The following is a 22,014-nucleotide window of genomic DNA, read 5'->3' as shown; positions in this document are numbered from 1 at the left end:
TTTCACGTAGCAGTGACTAGGCATTTAAGTATCATTTCGCAAGAGCTGTTTTTCTCAGCTATTTACAGATTTATGGAGTCATACGAAACGTATATAGAATAGAGAAGAAATTATCCTGGAAATCGAAAATTCAATTTTTGTTTCTTTTCAAACTCTAGGTTCCTGACTTTTCAAACATTTGAAGAATTATCTAAACAAAATCGTTTATGGAGTTTCGTGATTTATATATATTTCTTTTCTCTATATATACAAAGTGATCAATTTCAATCGATAAATGCGAATTGCTAGTAAACTATTCGTTGCATTAAAAAATAGTTCAAAGAAAAATCAAATGATATGGTATAATTAACTTTCTCTTCGTGGACGGGTCAGCTCCGGTTTTTTAAATGGAATCGTATAATTTTTAATGCATATATACTTTCTACATGATATATTTTAAAATCAAAAAATATATAATTCGACGTTTGGGATGTAAACGTTTCCTAAATAAATAGAGATTAAACCATCTTTATCTTTAAATATGATTTTGGGATTATTCTACAATTTCTTTCTATGACTTTGTTCAACTATTCTTGAGTAACGATCACTCTTCAGATATGGCAAATACGTTATTATAACGCAACACCATAAATTCCTTTAGTAACTAGAGATTGCGTATATCGGCACTCGTACCTTTCAAAAATGTCTGTTTCAATCATTTTCACTTTATCGTAGTTTTACCAACTGATCGTTCTAAAGTACATCATTTAAACCGATAAGTCGATATTTTTATGACTCGTATAACAAAATTAGTAAATAAAAAAAATAATACATATGATGTTAAAAAGAAGATAAATTTATTTTTATATCATTTTTAACCCTTTGCACTAGAGCGATGAGTCTCAGTCACCGTTTGTCTAATACTTAGAAAGTTAAGTAACGAAAATGAGGCAATAACTAGATTAGAAGTAACTACGTATGAAATTACGTGTATACATTCATTACTACGTATGAATATTAAAATTTATAGCAAGAACGCTTTATATATTTTTCATTCTCTTTATTCATGAAAGTACGTTCGTGAAATCAGGTGTGTAGTGATAGTATAAAATATATATATATGTGCGTAACTTATTACTAAACCGATGTGGCATTACTGTTGGGCCTCGGTTCTGGGACTAGACTGACTGACCCGAGAAAGGCCCTCTATAACCAACGACTCTAGCCTAAGAGAAAACCTATGCGAGTATTTCCAGATGTCCAGAATAGAAGTTAAAGCTTGTACCACCACATCGTTGATTCTAACAGAAATGAAATATACGCGATTTTCTTTTTTTATTTTGACATAAATGCTATTATCGAGCTTAGAAAAGTATAAGAAAAATTTCGAATTGTTATATCTTTATGGCGAAAAAATCTTCGAGTGTAAAAGGTTAAACGTTGACACGAGAAATTTCTTTTTCCTTTTTTAGGAAAATTTAATTTCACCTATTTCTCTGTAGAAAATGGAAGAAAATTAATATTTTATTTTTCGCGAAGATATAAGTTTCGTTAATACGTTCGAAGATTTTTATAGTCACAGACAATAAATTCACATGCAACGATCTACAAATCCTATATTTATCGTGTGATTTCGTAATTATTATCTCACTTACATATTTTCAAAAATTGTGTCTTATGTTAGGTAGAGTAGAGTATTATTTTGGAAATTTAAGTTTAACGGGTACATTTCATTTATTTACCAGTTGGTAAGCCTTGGAACGCGAATACCTGAATATTTTTGTGATTAAATAAATTTTTGTCACTGTGTCGGTTTTCTACAAGTGGAATAAGTTTCGAAGAAAAAAAGAGAAAACGTGTGTCGATTTCGGTCGCTAAAATATAAATAGCTTTAAATTTATCGAATTTTTTTAGACATACTTATTAATATACCTTATCTGTTTTTAGCGATATTTAAATAATAATTTGTCAATAACGCGAGTAAATAAATTCAAAAATGAGATCGATTGCGATATCGGGTGTAATATACGTACAAATAGAATATATATTATACGGTATACAATCAGTATATGTTTATTTTAGATGCAAATCTGAAAGATAACGAAGATAGTTGGTCTTCTGAAAATTCGATTGTAAAGACAGTTAATCCTGATTCAACGCGTAATAATTAATTAAAGCTACGATATCGAGTACTTGATATCAAGATCAGTTAATAATTATTAGAATTCGATTTATTAATTTTTCCTTAAAAATTATTCGATTTTATAAGAAATGCACTATTCGTAAGCAGAAAAAATGTATAAAAAATAAAAAAATTACTTATTTTAAACATATAAAAAAAGACAAAATATTTGCTGTTAACACATGTACGATAAAAAATAAGATTTTGGCAGCGACGATCATAATCGAAGATTAGTATAAATTCTACAGATAATTACAAACTATGATTTCCATTTATCGGCGCGTCTAATTAATTTTGTTATTATCATGTAATTTTATACTTATTAGAGCGAAACAGATTTAGAAAGCAGATCATTTCGATCGTTAATCATATCTAAAAGTTGTTTGTTCTATTAAAAATTGATATCGCAAATATTTGCCGTTAGAAAAGAATTTGTAAAAGATAAATGACAATGTATATTTTGAACGATATATAACATTTTCTAATCGATCTGATATTTAACGAATAAATATATAACTACTAATACGTTAAAACATATACCGAAACTCATTGTTTAGTTCTGCATTTGTACTACGATTCTATCATTTTTAAATTAGAGAAAAGGCGGAAGAAAAAACATACCAACCAACTTGAAAGTATGAGTAACTTATGACACCTAATAAAATTAATAATTTACACGCGATTTTATTTAATTCTATCTTACAATAGATAGTTTATTTGTCTCATAAATATTAAAATATCGATATAATCGAATCTGAAAATAAAAATATTTTAAATGTCAATTAGTTAATAACGTTGGCAATTTAGCATAGTGCCGAATCTCGGATACGATATTTTAAATAAATAAAGTTAACGTTAATATACTTAAAATTTAATATCGCTATCGAACGTTGCGTATAAAAATGAAGGAAATCGACGAGATATTAATTATTTTTAATGGTGTTCTTACATGTGATAACTGCAGCGAGTAGTCGCACCGCTGCATACGGAGGAATACAACCGTGCCAAACTGGTTGCAAGATGTATTGTGCGAACGTTAGGGCCGTAATCGCGTTTCCAGTTGGGACCAGGATGAATAATGCGACCCAGAGGTACAAAAACGCGGGAAGGGGTCCAAAAGCGTCGCTAATATACGCATAATCGCCACCGGACTTCGGAATCATCGTACCTGAAAATTTATATATTTTTGAAAAGATGAAAAGAAAAGAAAGAAAGAAAAATGCAGTTAACAAGAGAATACATTTATACAGTAGGCGAATAAATGATAGCACACTCTGTGATTTTCAGTCCTTCTCGGGTAACCTAAAAGAGATATATCACGGAAAAAAAAATCGTTGGATTACAAATCAAATTTATAGGGAAAGGTTACTACCATTCAAAGTCGTTGATAAAGATATTGAAATAAGTTACTACCTTTGGAATATTTCCGTAAAAATAGCAAAAATCGATCATTTTTATTTACCTATTTCATAAATCTAAGACTATCAGCAGTGTTTGTTGCGAAATTCGGATTCGGTACATAAAAATATACGAGTCTTTTCATTCTCAAAAAACAAAATCTAGTTGATCTGGTTTTTGACGCCTGCGTTATCATTTTTCACATAAAATCAAATTTATTGAAAATATGTGTAAGTTGTAGTTAATATTTCTCTGTATTATTAAGCATACATTGTACGAGTACATATGTAACGTATCTATACATCGCATTAGTTTCAAGAAACACTAAAAGCTACAAGGCGTGCTATTATTTTGTCATGTACTGTACATACTTTGTTTAATTGAAATTAGTTTACATCGAACTTCGTGTTTTATTTTATTATTTATATTTTATACGTATACATAATATACACGACACACGCAAAAGGTGTTTCCTTGAATTGGAACAATGGAATATTTCGTAAGGGATTGAATTTATCGAAATAACGGTCTTACGATAATTGTTTGAAGGGAAATATCGTGTGGTGCATATTATCTTTTGTAGTCACCCTTACGTGATGGAGGAAATTTCAAAGCGAAATTGGCTTTTTTAAACGAAATTATATACAATTCAAATGATTAAGAATTCAAATGACATAAGAGACTAGTTAAATGGAAGTAATTATTATTCTTAAGAAATCAGACAAACGCGAGATCGTCAGTTGACGCCTATTCGACGACTTGTTTCGTCATTGTAGATCTTCGCTTTCTCTATTTACAGTAATATCCTTTTAAAGATCAATTTCGCAGATAATATCGTAAATATAAAGCAACGTTACGTGACAATCTATGAAGCACAAAGGCGAATAAAAAAATTTGTCTTTGAAATTTCCGTCTCGATAACTAGCATTCGAGATACCAAAAAATAATGCACACCATACGATGTCCTGCTTCGAGTCAAATAACTTTCGACAAAACTTTTTCTGCAATAGGTTCAATTCCTTCCGAGATATTCCATCGTTTTCAATTAACACTTGTTTTCTTCGAATCATTCATATTTTTAACGTGTTTTCCTTACACGTTATTCATTATTATTTCGTTTTGTCGATAAATCTGAATTAAAACTGAAAAGAATGTCTTTCACTTTTATTTTTAAAGGAAAATAAATTAATATATTTTATCATAAATTAAGATATTTGAATTTGTCATTTATAACGCGAAACTAAAGAATTCGTGCGAATACGCGTGTAATAAATATTTATATACATGTATGTGTACATCATATATATGCATGAAATAATATATTTTTATAAGTCTAAATATACAGATTAGATTTGTGCGTTGATTTCTCGGAAAATTTCCAGGTTTAACGGAACGTGGAGAACATAAGATATCGTCTATAGAATGCTTTGTAACACGAGATTACTTCTTCGATAATGACTGCAAGACTCAGACACAACGAGTAAAATTTACATAAATATTTATCTCTGAATTAACTCGATTTCTTAGTTATAGCTATTTCTATACTCTAATAACATGCAGCTGTCTCTGTGAACAAGACGTGCCTGGAACGGTCACCTTCTGCTTCAACGTATAGAGTATAGAATACGTCTACAGTGGTCATGTTTATGATTTTTCAATCATTCAGAAGTTTCAACTACTCCTTTAGGTTTTATATAAAAGCAATTTAATAATCTCAATTACGATATTAACGAATAAAAATAAACACCGAATAACGAGCTTCTTTATATCGATATCTTGAAATACGGAATATAAATTTTAATATGGTAAAAATGCATCTCGATATCAGAACTCCCAGTCAATCAAAAATAAAAAAATATAGAACTGTTTTTGGCAAAATTAATTGATTTTTATCGATATAGGAATCGATATCTTTAAAGCAATTTTTTCAAATAGAAAATACAAATTTTTATAGATTTTAACACTGGGATTCTTCGATCGGTCAAAATGATCGATATCAGATTTTTTTATTGTATCAGATTTTTGTTAAGCTATAAATGTAGAACTAAATTTGACAGAATTAATATTGACTTTTATCGAGGTAAAAATGTAATTATATACATTTAATTATTTTTATCGTTATTATTATTTATGTATACAACATTTAGATACACGTTAAAGGTCGATAATTCTAGCGTTAAAGATAATTTCATTTTCACACACGGTCAGAGACCCGGAGGGTGCAGTACACAATGCAACAATACGAGTAAGTACATAATGCTAGAATTATCGAGTTGCGATATAAATATAAATTTAAAAATAAAAATTAAAATGTTATAATACAAATAAATATTACTTGGAATAAACATTAAATTTACGTAATTGTATTTTTACCCGAATAAAAATCAATATTAATTTTGCGAAAAACAGTTGCATAATTTAGACAACTACGAAAACGAAAATCCGAAAGCAGTCGTTATATTTGAATGCTAACGCTTTCGTGATAATTTTGTTATAAAATATTATACGATTCTATGGAACTATTTATAATTTTCGCGAATTTTTTTGTGTCACGAATGCCAACGATTACGTAGCATGCAAAAACTGCGACAACATTTAGAGTATCCTTCGATTTCGAAAATACAAGGATTACATTGTTCCGTTTCGTTAATCGATGCATAAGAAACGAGTATATTTCGATATAATAGCTATAATAGGACGACAGAAAAAGGATCCCTGGGATGAATTTATTTCAAGGCAGTAGGAAACGAACCATAACAATTTCGTCAACTAAACTCGATAGACTTTTGCATCGGTGTTACTCAAACAAATACCACTCGAGCAATACCACTTCTGTGTTCGATGAAGCGTTGATAAACTTCGTATTTACTATTACCATTTTAACATTTTATTTTTCAAATAAAGTATTACATTCTAGGTTATTAAAATTTTGCAATATTACGGATTTTTGCAATTATCGGAAACAAGTTACATTTTTTGATAACGTTAACGTTGATTTTCGTTCGGATAGAAACGTGGTTACGTATACCTATTCATTTTCATTATACCACTTTAATTACTATTAACTCTGTATATTATACTTATGTATTTATTACGAGTCGATAATTCTGACGTTAATATGAAATTTTAATCAGAGATCAAAAATTTTACTTTCGTGCAAATAATTGTTTATCATCGTATTAAATATATGGAAACAAATATTATTTCGAAACATAAAAACATTTTTATGTTTTTCGAGGAGTACATTTTAGATTAAAAAATAACTTACGTTGTAAAAACGTTTGAATAATTTTTTATGTAAAATAAATGTGAATCGCGAAATCTTGAAATTAATCGAAATTCTCCGAAATTCAGGAAAATTGCGAATTTTGAAAATTCTCAGAAAATTGGAACAGAGAAAATATAAAATATAAAATCAAAGTCGAGTAAAGAATCGTTTGCAAGGGGCAGAGAGAGAATGTTCTTTATCTCAAATATTCGATATGAGATGCTTGGCGAATACTCGACGATCGATTTTTATTTTTAACGATAGAAGCAGATCAGCGATAGATAGCGATAAAAAAATATAGATCGAGCGTTAAAAAGTTTCAGATTTGAATTTTGAAATCTCGTGAAACTTCGAATCCGAGTTTCGAGTATTTAAAAGTTACGCTTCAATCCATTTCGAGAAATGGAATTAATGAGAATTAGAAATGGAAAATAACACGCAAATGGTATGGGAACGAAACATATTCCGAAACAATTTTATGCATTATGTATAGCTTAAACTTTGATATGTAATTGCAACTTTCTTTTCGCATATAAATATGAATACTTTCCGCTGTCTTACGCAATTTTTTTATCCGCAACGATGGAATAAGTAAGCAAGGAAAATATCCTATGATTTTTATCGAACTTATAAAATATACGGTACAACTGGTTTGCGAAAAAATTAGACTTGAATTTTAGAATATTTAAAATTTAGGACATTTAAAGATGTTTAAACACGCTTGAAATGCGCAAAACTATTAAATATGCTATACTTAATTATATCGTTAATCAAATTTCACATGAAATATTTATACGTTTCAAATTTTGTCTGATGGCATGGAAATAAAGAATAAATTCATCAGAATAAAGTTGCAACGCGAAACAATTTATTTAATTAAATTTTATATTAAATATCGCTTTACGTACGAAATGTTTCCTTTTATTATTTTTTAAAAATAATATATCTCTGCTTTAAATCGACAAAAATAATTTTAAAGGAAGAGTAGCTCGTTGGAATAAAACAGCAAGACCTGTTTCAAAGTATAGCGTTTGAAGAAGCATATGTAAATATTAGGATACTCTAACGTTCGTTTGTAGAAAACTGTTGGCAAAGATCGAGCTTTATTGTAGGCCAGGGTTCTTCAATGGCGGCCATTTAGCCTCTCAGCGAAATGTGAAAGGATTTGGGACACGTAAGCTTTACGAGCGTACCACGTTTATTTTGCTTAATTAACGAATTAACGAATTAATAGATAAATTGGAATGATCGAGAAATAAAACGATAGGCAGTTCAAATTTTATGACGATACGAAAAGAATAGGGAAGAAAGGCCATAAGCCAAAACATACTGAGAAACACTGTCGTAGATAAACGATCTTTCATCGGAATACAAGCGAAATTGGATTATAAAGTACCATCGACAGCGATGTTTGAAAAGATTATCGACGAATCGTAGAGAAAACGATATTTCGAATAAATCTATACGATTCTATAATTATATATTGCTTGGTACAGTTCGAGAAAGTAAAAATAATGGACAAACCGGTTTACACGAGGATACGGGATAGCCAATACGAAAAAGATAATAATAAAAAATTAGAGCATCCTTCAAAAATTATGCCAGTTATTCACCTTGAATTCAAGGACTAACGTATCTCTCGAATTTTCAATCAATTAACAATAACACCTAAACAATTTTGTAAGGAATAAGAAGTAGAATATCTTTGAAACTGACGACGATAATGGCTAAATAATGTTTCGGGTAAAATTCAACGATCTTAGCGTGAAGAACATATCGCTAGGAAAATCTACTTTACCTTCTTTCAACGTTACTAATCGATGCAACTCGTTATTTTCTACATAAAAATACTGAGCAACTTATAACGAAAAATGAATTATTTAAAAGATATTTTAACGTTAATATCAGGTTGCGGCATTAGTACCACCTTACAGTTGCTATTCAAAACTACCTCCTCTAATCTAAATATCCATATTATTACCTGATATTAAAATTAAAATATCTTCCGAAGTAATAATTTTTTATCATAAGTGGCTCAATATTTTTACGCAAAGATCGACGAATAGTATCGATTAATACGTTAAAAAATATATACAGTGGAAGTTTTTTAACTCGGAAACTTCTTTACATCGAAATATAGCATACTTCGACTCGAATTTTGTCTCTTTATAAGTCAAATTCCAAACGTCATTGTGTCTACGACACATACTTTGTTTCATCCGCTTACGTTTCAGAGATGCGCATACATCGTCACGAATAAGATTAAATATAAAATAAGATGTATGTCTACGAAACTTCTGTATATAAAATTTTCGGCTTCTGAAAGCCACTTTTAAATAAAAAATCTCGATAAATCGAAACCTTTGTACAATAATTCGGAGATTTTAGTTCTTCTTTCGAGGTGCGAATAATCGATGTTTGGCTGTGGTTCTATTAACCCTTTGCACTCGGTGATTATTTTCGTTACAGAGAAATAGCAATTCAAAGACTTTCTGCTGTAACATCGAGGATATTTTTGAAACGGTAAATAAGGAATCGGGTATAAATTAAGACTTAAAATTATTTTATTTCGATATTCCTTGCAATCTTAGGTTATTTTAGATTTGATATGTTAATTAACATGGGTCTTCGGAATTTGATTAAACGGTAACTTAGGCTCACCTCTCGAGTGCAACGGGTTAAAAAAGATCAAGTTGACCTATGTATGACCTTTACGCGTCTATCTAAAAAAATTTTACCGATTTCCGATTATTTTTTCGTATTATTATATATATGTGGGAATGGAATAAGTGTGGCTCTGGGAAATGTCGAGTGTATCTGGACTTAGAATGAGAGTGACTATGTGCGCAAGGATCGACTGCAAGGATTATTTATGGTAGAGTCGAGTGAAAGTTTAAGGATGCGTGCAGAGTGGTTGAAGTGCCTGACCCACCGAGGTTGCGTGAGAAAGGAGCATGACTGGAGAAGAAAGTCAGGGTATGAATGAGGAGGATGAACGGTTTAAATAAGGGTGCAAGGGCGCGGGCGAGCTAGTCCTTCACGGTCTTCACGATAGCGTCTAAGAAGTAAAAGTCGAGCGTACCCGTAACGGGTCTCTAGTTTCCTAGCCGATAATATAAGTATAAGCTTATTGTATTTTAAGAAGCAGTAAAGCAACATTACTTTAGCCCATCCACCCACCCCGATCCTACATATATTAAATTACGTACAAAATAATTTTGGTCGTCTTTTATTAAAACAATAAATAATGAAATATGCAGGATAAAATGACAACGTATAAAGCAAGGAAACAATTTTTCAACTTTAATTTATCGACGAAAACAAAGATGGCAATTAAGTTTGAAAATAGTTTCTCGAACGTAAGTCGAACTCCGTGAACATTCACCGTAACTTCGGTGAACATTTTTTTAAATTCGTTAAATAACGTTAAATTTAATTTAATACTTTACTTTTTCAATTTTCAACTGGAAATTCCTTTTAAAACGAGAATTTCAAAATTATTCTCTAGATTAATTGCTTAGGGTGTGTCTTTGTAAATAAGAATAAGTTACATTTAATATAAATTGGGAATACGAGATTTTTAATCGAATATATACAGTTACATTACGAATTATTTCTTTTTTGCCAATAAACAAATAGATTTTCTTAACTCTTTACGGATGACACAGTCTTTAGCGTGAGATTCATTTGACAGAAAGGTTTTGCAGCATCCAGTAAAAAAGCGATAGTAAAAATGATTAACTTTATCTTTTTGTATTGAAAATTTGTTGTTTGTAACGAGAAAAAATATTTTCGATTATTTTGAGGCGAAAAAACGTTGGACTGCTATTTACGCGTATGTATCCATAAAGGCATAACTAACGTTGTACCGATTTATTACTCCTTAAATAAGCGTTTATGGCAGTTTTATTCATTTACCGTACTATTATGTTGGCAACTAAATGATTACAGATTTTAAATAAGAAGGAAAATACAAAATTTTTTTAGTGAATCTCAGATTTTGGTGTCGTCTGGATTGGTTTATCTTGCATCACGCACGATCTTATCCGATTAACGTTGTTATAAACTATCCACTTTTCGTCGCCAGTTATCAGTTGTTTCAGAAATCGATCAATTGCGTTGCGTTTCAGAAGCGAATCGCAGATGCTAAATCATTGCGTCAAATGAATTTTCTTAAGCTGATCGAGGTTCTTGACATAGCCAAGCTATGCGATACATTGAGCTTCTCTGCAATCTCACGTGTTGTGCTATGACGATCTGAATCGATAACAGCCTTGATATGGGTCTCATCAACTTCACCTGGACGGCCAGATTGTTGCGCATTTTTCAGTGAAAAATCACCAGATTGAAATTTGGCAAACCAATTTTGACAGTCTTGCTTTCAAGGCATCATTTCCATTTATTTTGCGCATTTTTCAGTGAAAAATCACCAGATTGAAATTTGGCAAACCAATTTTGACACTGTCTTGCTTTCAAGGCATCATTTCCATTTATGGCACATAACTTCTTGCGTATTTGCGATGCGTTCTTGCCTTTTCGGAAATAAAACGATAAAATATGTCCGAAATGCGCGACTCGTTCTTCCATTTTTAAGTTGGGATAAAACGAAACTAAATAACTAATCGATACAATTTTTCAACTAAATTAAAGGCGGAAGTTCAAGCAGAAAGAAAATAATATAAGTCAGGTGCCTTGACACGTTGACAAAACAAAAGAATGTGCAAAAGCCATCTATTGACAAAATTCGCAATCACTTAGTTGCCAACCCAATATTATGGTACTAATGCAATAATAACAATTTTGTTATTTTCTTCACGGATCACAATTTCGCTTCTTGTGCGTTATAATGTGTACTGCCGTTGAAAAATTTGGAATTATTTCATTGAAAAAATACAAATAACATTTACGCTACTAGATATTTATTCGGTTACTACACGCATATCGAAAAGTGATAAAATAACAATATGAAATTATCATATTTGTTTAACAGCTTTTAAACTATTTTATGTCTCTTTCGTCGATTTAGCCTTTTCCTTTCTTAGCACAAATATTTTGAAGAAACCATTGAAAATTAGCTCAATGAATAAAAACGAAATATTATTATTTTTCTTACGATGCGATAAAGTAATTTCAAAAGGAAAAATATTGTAATTCCTGAATAAGCTGAAAATGTAGCGACGTTCTTCATCGAAAGACGTTCGTGGTAAAGGACAAACATAGACGATTTAACATCTCGTACATACACCGATGATTTTCTTACACTCTTTTCTTTCATTTTATTGTTATATTTCATATTATTTCATTATTATTATTCATTTATTATATTCTCCATCTTTTTTAACTCTTTACGGTCCTATGTCGCGCAGGTCTCGATATTTTATTTTGGTCAACCTATTTTAATTTTAACGTATACGATATATATTTTTGCGCTACAATTTAATTTGGCAAAGAAACGTGTTAATATCCAGATACATTGTAGCTTAGAAGCATATTAGTAGCAATTCGAAATATAGTAAAATTCCGATTATCCGACACGCACATATGCCCATACGTCACGAACATATAATTTTTCGCGAAGAAAGACATTTGACGAGTGGAATAAACTTCAAAACGAATTTTTTAACAACAAGTCGAAAATTATGATGGAAGCTGACAAACGGACATTGCTTAAAGAGTCATCGCGCGATATTCAAATTTCCGTCTGCTCTACTGCATCGACATCCACTGTCGATAATATTTAAGCGATAGATATACAGTTACATATGTATCGATTAATATATTTTAAAACTTCTATATACATATATATTCTATTTTATAGTTTATTGCTCGCCTATGAATCAGTTGGATAGAAAGTTAAATACGATTTCAACCCCAAAGGGTTAAGAGTTTATAAAATTTCGAGAACGAATACACGAATACGTATCGCGAGTATCGCAATCGCAAAGAATCATTTTCAACTTGGTGCGTTGTATAACATACGTACACGCATAGTAGAGTAATCGTTCGTTCAAAGAACCTTAAATGGTCCTGTAGTCTCGGACTTGACTAACGGTTGTCGCGTTTTGCAGCTCTGGGACTTATATCGTGAGTCTTTAAATGGTTGCAATACGGGAGTGCCGTCGCTTTGCGCGTAACTGTTGTATAGGACTTACGTTCGGGATAAATCCTTCCGCACCGAGATTCGAAGCGACGCGTCGCGACGGAGGCCCAGATCTCGAGCAGCGGAGATCTAATTGTAGGCAAAGTGGATCTACGTAAGAGAATGAGAGCGAATGCGAGAGAACAGAGAACCTCGTACGAAGTGCCTCGTGCAATGTTTACAAATTTTTACGTTATATCCAAATTTTTGTCGTAATATAAGGATGCACGCGTAATACGTATAGGTAAGATTCGATGTAATAGTGGCAAAAGTTTTTTGCCAATATCTTGCAATTTATTATAGGCCTAACGATTAACCTCTCTTACGAGAAAAGCTGGTTCTTAGAACTTGCGTTCGAGGATCGAGAACCGACTGCTTATACGGAAAAAAGACAAGGATCTATCATTCAAATGGCTCAAACGAATTCTGCTCTAATAGTAAGTCTTCGGCACGTGGCAAGTTGCTTTAGAAACTTCGTTCGGTAAAGATATATCGCTCTGTTTCAATACAGACATTTAGAAACGACATCAACAATAAGCCTAATGCAATTATTTCACGCATAATCCAATAAGTGTAATAAATATCTTGGAAATTACAGTCAAGCGGGACATATTCAAGAATGATAAAAATTGGTATAGTATATCCTAATATATGTATGTAATTCTTGAGAATTTCTTATTTGCAACGCTAAAACTACCAAAAACAAGGGGAAGTAGTCATCGCAAAGTGACTCGTTTGGAACTCCTTATTTTTGTAATTATCGAAAATATGCAACTCTATTTGACACAGAGAATATTCGATTTTTATTCGGACAGGAACGTAATTATATACGTTTTTTTATTTTCATTATGTCACTTTAATTATTATTATCTATATATATTATACTTATATACCCATTACAAGTGGATAGTTCCAGCGTTGATAAATACGTGGTAGAAGCATCGATCGGTTTCGTTATTCGAGCCTGGCTTGCTTCTGGTATTCTACTCGGTAGCATTATGTCAGGTTAAGTCTACGAATCTTTTCCTTACTATGTCAAATGAACCTATATATGCACAGAGAGGTTCGTATCAAAACAGATTTGATACACGATTAACAATATGAACAACATCAATGATAATAATTATAGTAACAATGATAAGGACGATGACGATGACGAATAACGATGACGATGACGATAACGATAACGATAATGTTGAAAATAAGATATGTCTTAACGTATTGAATGTACAAAAATTAATCTTTCAGGAGAAATAGATATATTTTTAAACTATGCACCGAAGAGATTCCGGGAATGCGTCAAGTGTTTATTTCATACGTTAGATAAAATTAGGGGACCAGGAAGAGATGCAATCGCATACCCTTTTTCTTCACTCTAGCTTTGACTCTCTACGCGAACAGTCTGAATACTTGAGATATACCTTCCTTAGGAGAGAATAAAGATAATTATAAAATACAAATAGTTATTTCTTTTTACCCATAATTCCAATAGATAAAAATAACAATATCGTTAACGTGTGCCTACTGGTACTCGTAAAACGATAATCTATCAACGTATGTAACGTAAAAAGCAATTTAAAGGAAAATCTATGAATTACAATGGAAACGCGAATAAAGAAAAGAACTTTTGTAGGGGATTTTAATAACTAGTCGCTTTGCTCCTTGGTAACTCTTTTATTCCTTCGGTACGCCGTTTAGCTAGTGCCCCAAAAACGCATCCCTCGCTGTTTTATAGGACATGTCCCCTCTCCGTGGCCTTGTCTTCACGAGTCCGTCGTAGCCTCTTCGGCTGAGCTCCGGTCCAGACGCCCCAGCTTGGCGTCTAAACATCCCCATCTGTGGCTGTTGTCCTTGAGTCTCGGCGATGCCATCCTAGAACTCCAACGAAGGGCTTTCTCCCGCCGGAAGACAATGGACAGAGGTACAAGTTGCCCACACATTGGAAAAATGGTCTACTTAGGTCAGAGCATTTAGAGGGATATCCGAAATCTTAGTAGTATAGAATATTCGATACAAATTTAATCGTAAAATAATCGTATTTTATTAGAATAACCGTCACCTATCAAACTGATTGACAAAACAACGCATAACGAGAACACGCGAAATTAATAGAACATGTAATGCTATTACGTGTCTATAAAACTAGAAATATATCGCGATATCATATGGATACGATCTGCATAATCTGTTTCTAGAACACTATTCGTAATTACGCGAAATCATTACGGAATAAAAACTCGTTGATCAGAAAAACGGTTATTTAATTAAGAATAAAAAAAACCTCGTTACATATGCAACTGTAAAATGTAACGTGGAATTTCGCTGGAAAAATTGACAAGAGATAAAAGTAAATATATCCAACATCGTAAATACGATCGAAATATATTCGAAGACACGAATTTACCGACCTATGTGTTACCGTAACAGTCATGCGGAATATGAAGGAAACGCTATGTACATCGAGTAGAAAAAAAAGAGACTAAAATGATCTGACACTGATCGGAGAAGAAAATGGAGACGATAAGAAAAAGTATCGAAAGAACAACACGATGTACCAAAAAAGCTCCTCGAAATGAATCACAAAGTACAAACGACGAATTAGGAAAAATATTATCAGAGATAAGAAAGAATTCGATTGAAACACAAACAGAAAAAAAGTAGAGATACAAATTTTATTACCGAGTACCGACGATATAAAAGATTATGAGACAAATATACGCGTAGAAGGTCAGTGCTTGGATGACAGTATCCTTTGTATGGGTATGAATGTAAAGTGCATGGAAACTGTTACCACCCGTCGCGAGTAGAAGTTATTTCCTTCTTAGGAACGCGTGGGGTGCTCTAAACGTTTCACGGTCTAGAACTGTTAAATTTGTCCGGTAGCTGGAATGTTAATCTATTCCATCTTGACTCGTCGAAGTCTCAATTCTTTTCCTCGGAGTCGCGATTCTAACTGTTCGGAGTATCGATTTTGACTGTTTGAAGTCTCGACTATGACTGTTTGAAGGCTCGAAGTTGACCGTTTGAAGGCTCGAATCTGATTGCCCGAAGTTTACAATCTGACTGACTTAAAAGCTCGAATGTGACTGATTTAATTTTTGTCGATCTCTGCTTCCTCGCCTTGGCATGTCGAGGATGTCCGCTGATTGGTTATTTTGAGAAATGTTAATTTTCCAATCAGCGGCATTCTAAGTGTCGTGACCACCCTACCATGCGCCCTTGGTGCGTCTTCTTTTGGTAATGGTGGGACGATACCTGAGCGGGAGTGAGGTTTTGCCCAAGGATTACGGTTTTCCTCCAAATCCGAAGCGTCGGTAGGTTTTTTACCCTCAGAGGAACTTTGGGATGACCGTTCGAAATTACCGAGGTTTATAACACGTCCACCGGCTGTTAAGCGTGGACGAAATAGAGATTTAGAAGAACATTTGTTTCATTGCTCCCTAATATTCCTAAACTCTAACTCGAAAATAGTCTGTCTTTACGATCGTGTTATAAACCTTAGAAATACCGACCTCACGGCTCATTTAGGTATGCTAAGGTGGGATATTCCATATGCACCGCGTAACAGAAATGTTTGAGTCATTCCTCGAAAACGAGTAACGATAAACAGCGGCTTCTGATTCGGCTCATGCGTCCAGGCTGATATCTAGAACGCATAAGGAAGGACGAGTAACCGCGTGCGAGAATCGTATCGGCAAAATATTTATGGCATTACCGAATGCGAGGGTAAAATAAGCAAGTTAGGATGCGAGCGAGTCAGTTTGTTAGAGTCAGCGTTTAGAGCATAGTCATAAGTGTTCCGTCGTGGAGCAAGGAAGACACCGTTACTGTCTTCCAATAGTCAGGTCTTTAGGGTCAAACAATTCGGCGTCGGAATTTTCCTATCCATGCCTTCCGCGTGTTTGAAAACTTTCGCTTTTATTATGATTTCTCGTGTCGCGGAACACGAGAATCCTTGAAAACCGTAATTTAACGAAATTGGACGACGGCTCTTAAGACTTGGCTGACAATAGGCTTGAGAGCCATAAACGGACGATGGGGTCACCAGCGCGCGGCTGGACTTCACGTACCTCACCTTCAAGGAGAGGGTTTCCTCCACCACCGTCTTCTTTTCAGAGGATCTTCCTTTCCTTCAAAGTGATCGATCTGCGAACCAAGGGAACACCCTTGTTCCAATTAGCCGATAATATCTGGCGAGCTCCCGATTTTCCCTAAGACCGATCTTAGGAAAATCGAGGAGGACAGTTCCAAACGAATCCTCAACGAGGACAGTTCGAGCCTACCAATCGAGACTACCAAGAGTTCAGTTTCCTATTGTCGTACAAACAGTCTATCGTTTGACTCCAGCCGAGATCTTTTTGCTCGTGCTAACTGAAACAGTTGTCCAATATTAATTTGGCGGGAAACATTACGAGAGCGCGAGACGGCCTTACAACCCGTCAGAATTTCAGAGAATTCACTCGCGAAGCGACAATAAGAATAAGTCACTTTTTATATTTTAATTGCGTTTATTCTTTTGCTCATCGATATTCCTACGTATGGTTACATGATATAAATCGCGCGATTAAATAGCTACGCGAGTAAACATAGAACAAGCAAATGATAAGGATGGACCACGATAAGAAGACTATGTATCACGATCAAAGAAGTTGAAAACACTGATAAATAAAAATTCGCGACTGATAAACACTCGAAATAGATCACATCCACGGTAATTTCTTGTGCTCGACATAATATTTTACGTACGGGTTATTTTTTTTCTGTCTTCCTCGGTTTTTGAGCATACCGTAAGAGCATCGAATACACGTATGTATATGTACGTTTAGTTTTAAAACGTTGCAGTTTCATTACATGAACGCAATTGTCGATAAAATTTTACAAAGTTATTTATTAACATATCTAGCAGTTTAGTATTTGAGAGTGTGACATTTTATAAAACATTCACCCTTGTGAAGTGGAATATCACAGAACTGACGTATATATCTTGCTTCCTTTCTTTCTTTCTTTGAACGGAGTTTTCAAGGCTCTCGAGGATATTTTTTCTGTATTTTCTCTTTTTTATATTTTTCAGTCTGACACTATCTCAATTGTTCATCTTTCCCGTACGTAAAGTGATAAGATGATATTAAAATTACGCGAACTATCATTGTCCCTGATATAGAAAAAGACATACGATAAACCTAAAACGCAAAATCCATTCAATTACGGATCAACCTGTTGCGTTACGCAAAACAACGATCGTTATTATAACACGGAAAATAAACGAACATGTTACACGATAAGGTAAATCGAGAATATACCTATAGAAGAATAAAAAGCCGTAATAGACGAGATCGTATCATCGGAACGACGATGAAATTCGATCGTGTACTATATCGATTACAAAAATGTTTTCTGCGTTCTACCGCGCATTAGTTATGTAAAATATTACAAATGTAAAAATCGATCAAGGTATATAGAATTTTCTGCACACGTATAAGCATTGAAACAGAAAAAAGCTAAGAAACAACGATGAACGTAAGAACAAACGTAACAGTAGTAAAACCAAAATGAAAATAGATAAAAGTACACGACTACCTTGGATCTTTGCGGTGTTACTTATGCCTTTTTATACAGGGCTCTTATCAAACCGTTTCGGTGAAAATTTAGGATTTGAGGATTTAAAAAAGCAATCGGTAAAAGTCCGTTTTGTTTGATCGGCAGTGTGCTTACTAAGCGAGTACGAGTATACGCGTTGCACTAGAAAAAGGAATTGCAGTTAAACCCTATTCTACGCGACAAGATAAAACTTAATCCAAATTAAAACGAAGCTTTACCAATTAAGAATCCGTTTTGGTTTGGGTTAAATTTCAGCCAGATTTCGTTTTATTGCATTTCATTACAATGCATTGTGTAGAATAAGCTTAACTGGAATTCCTTTTCTTGGTGTTCTTTTTTACTTTTCTTGACAAGGTTCGCATAATCTTAAATATCCTCCTTCACGCGCTCAGAAACCACATTCCTGATTAAATATAACATCGATATTGGTAAATTTTACCATTTATCGAAATAATCGAGTAAAATCCCTAAATTATAAGCCGGTTTCAGACATTCACTACGTCGCTGTAATAAATGGTAAATTAAAAATTTTCCAATTTTTGGGCTTTTTCGGTAACACGTCGATCTATCGCTAAACGTGCACGAAAGAATAACAAGATTTTAAAATCAGGCATCGAAATCTGCCAACAAATGTATTCGATACTATACTACATATATGTATATATACATGTACATATAATATTTTAAAGATGTCCGAATATTCGTAGTAAATGAAATATAAATACAGGCAGTTTAAAAATAACTGAATTAGGAAGAAACTCAAACATGGGATATGCAATAGATAAATATAAAATGTTTATAATATGAAGAGGAAATTTCACGCAAATAACGAATAACAAAAACGCTGAAAAATATGAAATTCAAAAGAAAAATACAGAATTATGTTAGATTCGCGCAAAAGCTTTTCTAACAGGAAAAAACACAGCTTTCGTGAATTAGAATGTTATTAGAACGAATTAGTTCTATAACGTCGTTTCCATAGGTATTGCGCGGCTTAATAAACTTGGGTAAGCCTCGTATTGCGAATAAATATAGCGAAGAAATCTAAAGGAACGAGTAAATTTTTTAATACGAAGTATTAACTATTTTTTACTTTTCGTGTTAATAAATCAATTACGTAAAATGTAATTGAAAATATTAAAAAAGGTAGTAAATATGGACTGCAACATGTATACTGCCACTCAAAAGTATGTGAACACTTCCTTTGTTGTATTCCAAATATATCTTTATTTCTGTTACAACTAACAGACGAACTCGAGTGTAACAATAGTGCGGCCGAGTATGTACCAGATCAGATCTTTTAGCAAACGTGACTCCAATTTACTACTAGGCGGAAGACTAACTGGGCATTTGGGACGATGGGCAATATTTATATGTGAATTAGGAAATAAGAGGGGGTTGTTCGCAGATCGAAGGTTAAGAAAGGATGATGCAGGGAAGGTCGGAGCTTGAGTGAGCAATAGGGCGATAAGGATGAGTAAGGGATAAAAAGGGAAAGTTAGTCGGTCTGGAGTTTCTCTTATGCACGTAGGTCAATATTTACAGATGACTAAACAGTCCTCCAACACCTTTCCACTTACTATCATTTAAAAACAATTATGAAATCTTCAATAAACTCGATTAAATATCATGTATGTTAGTTTGTACAGTATTAGGGAACGCATTTAACCAATAATTTATGAAATAATTCACCAACAATAATAAAAAACAATTATATCTTCTTCTCATCGATATATTCACTGGGTGTTTTTGTAACCGCGTTTACGAGTCGTGGCATTCTACGATAGCTGTTAGTTTTTTCATTTTTTCACCGTCAATTAGGTTTCACTTGAACTGTAAAACTCCCTATAAATGATTTTCTGATTTTGGACATCGTTTTCGGACTTGTTTATGCGGTAGTGGTTGTCATAGAATGTGTGGTACGAGTGTAAGGAATGTTTGCGTGGAAGAATGTGTGTGTGACGAGTATGACTGAGAGTCGCGAAAAAACGATCAGTAGGTGAATGACAGTCATTAAAAATAGACGTTGTGTGTGATAGAGTCCTCGAGAGATTATATCGCAATCTCAGAAGCGAATTTATTTTACGAGTTTTAATTATAATAAATATTGTGCTGTTATTGTGTTCAATAAATATTCTTATCAGTTTATCCATTTACCAACAGTTTATTCAAGTGATCCCATACTTTTTTTATAGGATTCAAATCGGGAGATTTGGGTGGCCATTCCATTATTTACGCATCAGAATTTTCTTTTAATTACCGTAAATAATTTCATATATTTTTAAGATGCGTTTTAAGTCATCGTTGTGCATAAATGTGAAATTATTTCCAATTATTCCGTGCTTTGAAAGAATCGAGTTCTCTCGTAAAATGTTTAAATAAACCTCTTTTTTTAAAATACCGCTTATTTTCAATAAATCTCCCGTCATGTCGTTGCTGAAACAACCCTATACCGTAACTGAACGGCCTCCAGGGTTGACAGTGGGCATCATACAGTTATCATTTAATATTTCATTCACCTTGCGGCGTACTAATATTCGACGTTTGAACCCAAACACCTGGAATTTAGATTCATTCGTTCATAACACATTTCACGACCTTCTAATGCCCATGTTTTATGGTTCTTAACCCATTGAAAACTTTTTCTTTTGTTTTTGATTTTTAATACAAATTTCTTCATCGCGACACAACCACGAAGGCAGTCCCCCGCAACGCGTCTTTTCACTGTTGCTATTGAAATTGTTCCATTTCTCGTTTTATGAATTTCTGCAATTATTTTGGGGGCAGTGTCTTTTCCGTTTCTCTTACTCATAATTATAATACGTCGATCTTCTGCGTCAGTAGCTATCCTAGATCTTTCAGGTCTTTCTCTCAATCAACAAATTCCTGTTATACCGTAACTTTTGATACTGTAATCAACGAAACATTAAGCTACACTTACTTTCCTCGCAATTTCCCTCACAGAATATCCTTCTATTGGATAGTGCAAGGACTACAGAACGCATTTCTACGCTTAAGTAGTTTCTTTTAGTACACATCGTGCATCGAACTGACTTCGAAAGAAGAACAGAACGGTTTCTGTAGCGTCCTACGGTATCGAATCCCTTCGATTTCCGAGAACGCTTATCACGCGCCAATTTAATATTGCGTGACTAGTTGAAATAATAAGGATCCAAAATGTGTGTGATCAAAGAGAGTGTTTATTTAGAGAAAAGTGTAGAATAGTTATATTGGGACGTTAACGGAGTACCGTTTCGAACACGCGTTTGTATGTGCAATTTAGATGTTTGAAGGATTGGTGCCGAAGACGAACTGACTCGTCGATTTTGCTGTATGTCCTGTCTCGTCGTGTTCGGTCCGGAGCTTTGTCTAGTTTAGTTCTGATTGGGTAAAATAGATGTTGGTGGTGGAAAGGTAAAGAGTTTTAATTGGACAGAAGGTGTGACATAA

General features: G+C 33.3%; 1 protein-coding gene across 2 annotated transcripts in view; it reads right to left on the bottom strand.

Moving 5' to 3' along the window:
• The window catches only part of mnd (L-type amino acid transporter minidiscs), a 91,551-nt gene that overhangs the window by 40,401 nt on the left and 29,136 nt on the right, over window positions 1-22,014 (bottom strand). For both annotated transcript variants that reach the window (XM_017902760.1, XM_017902761.1), the window contains exon 2: window positions 3,111-3,329. In XM_017902760.1, the coding sequence (XP_017758249.1) occupies window positions 3,111-3,329 (219 nt within the window). The remainder of the gene's footprint in view (window positions 1-3,110; window positions 3,330-22,014) is intronic.

Source organism: Eufriesea mexicana, unplaced genomic scaffold (genome assembly GCF_001483705.2).
Source record: "Eufriesea mexicana isolate 0111107269 unplaced genomic scaffold, ASM148370v2 scaffold1992, whole genome shotgun sequence".
Classification (NCBI taxonomy): Eukaryota; Metazoa; Arthropoda; class Insecta; order Hymenoptera; family Apidae; genus Eufriesea; species Eufriesea mexicana.
Note: the sequence above shows the minus strand (reverse complement) of the source record. Positions and strands in the feature narration are given on the sequence as shown.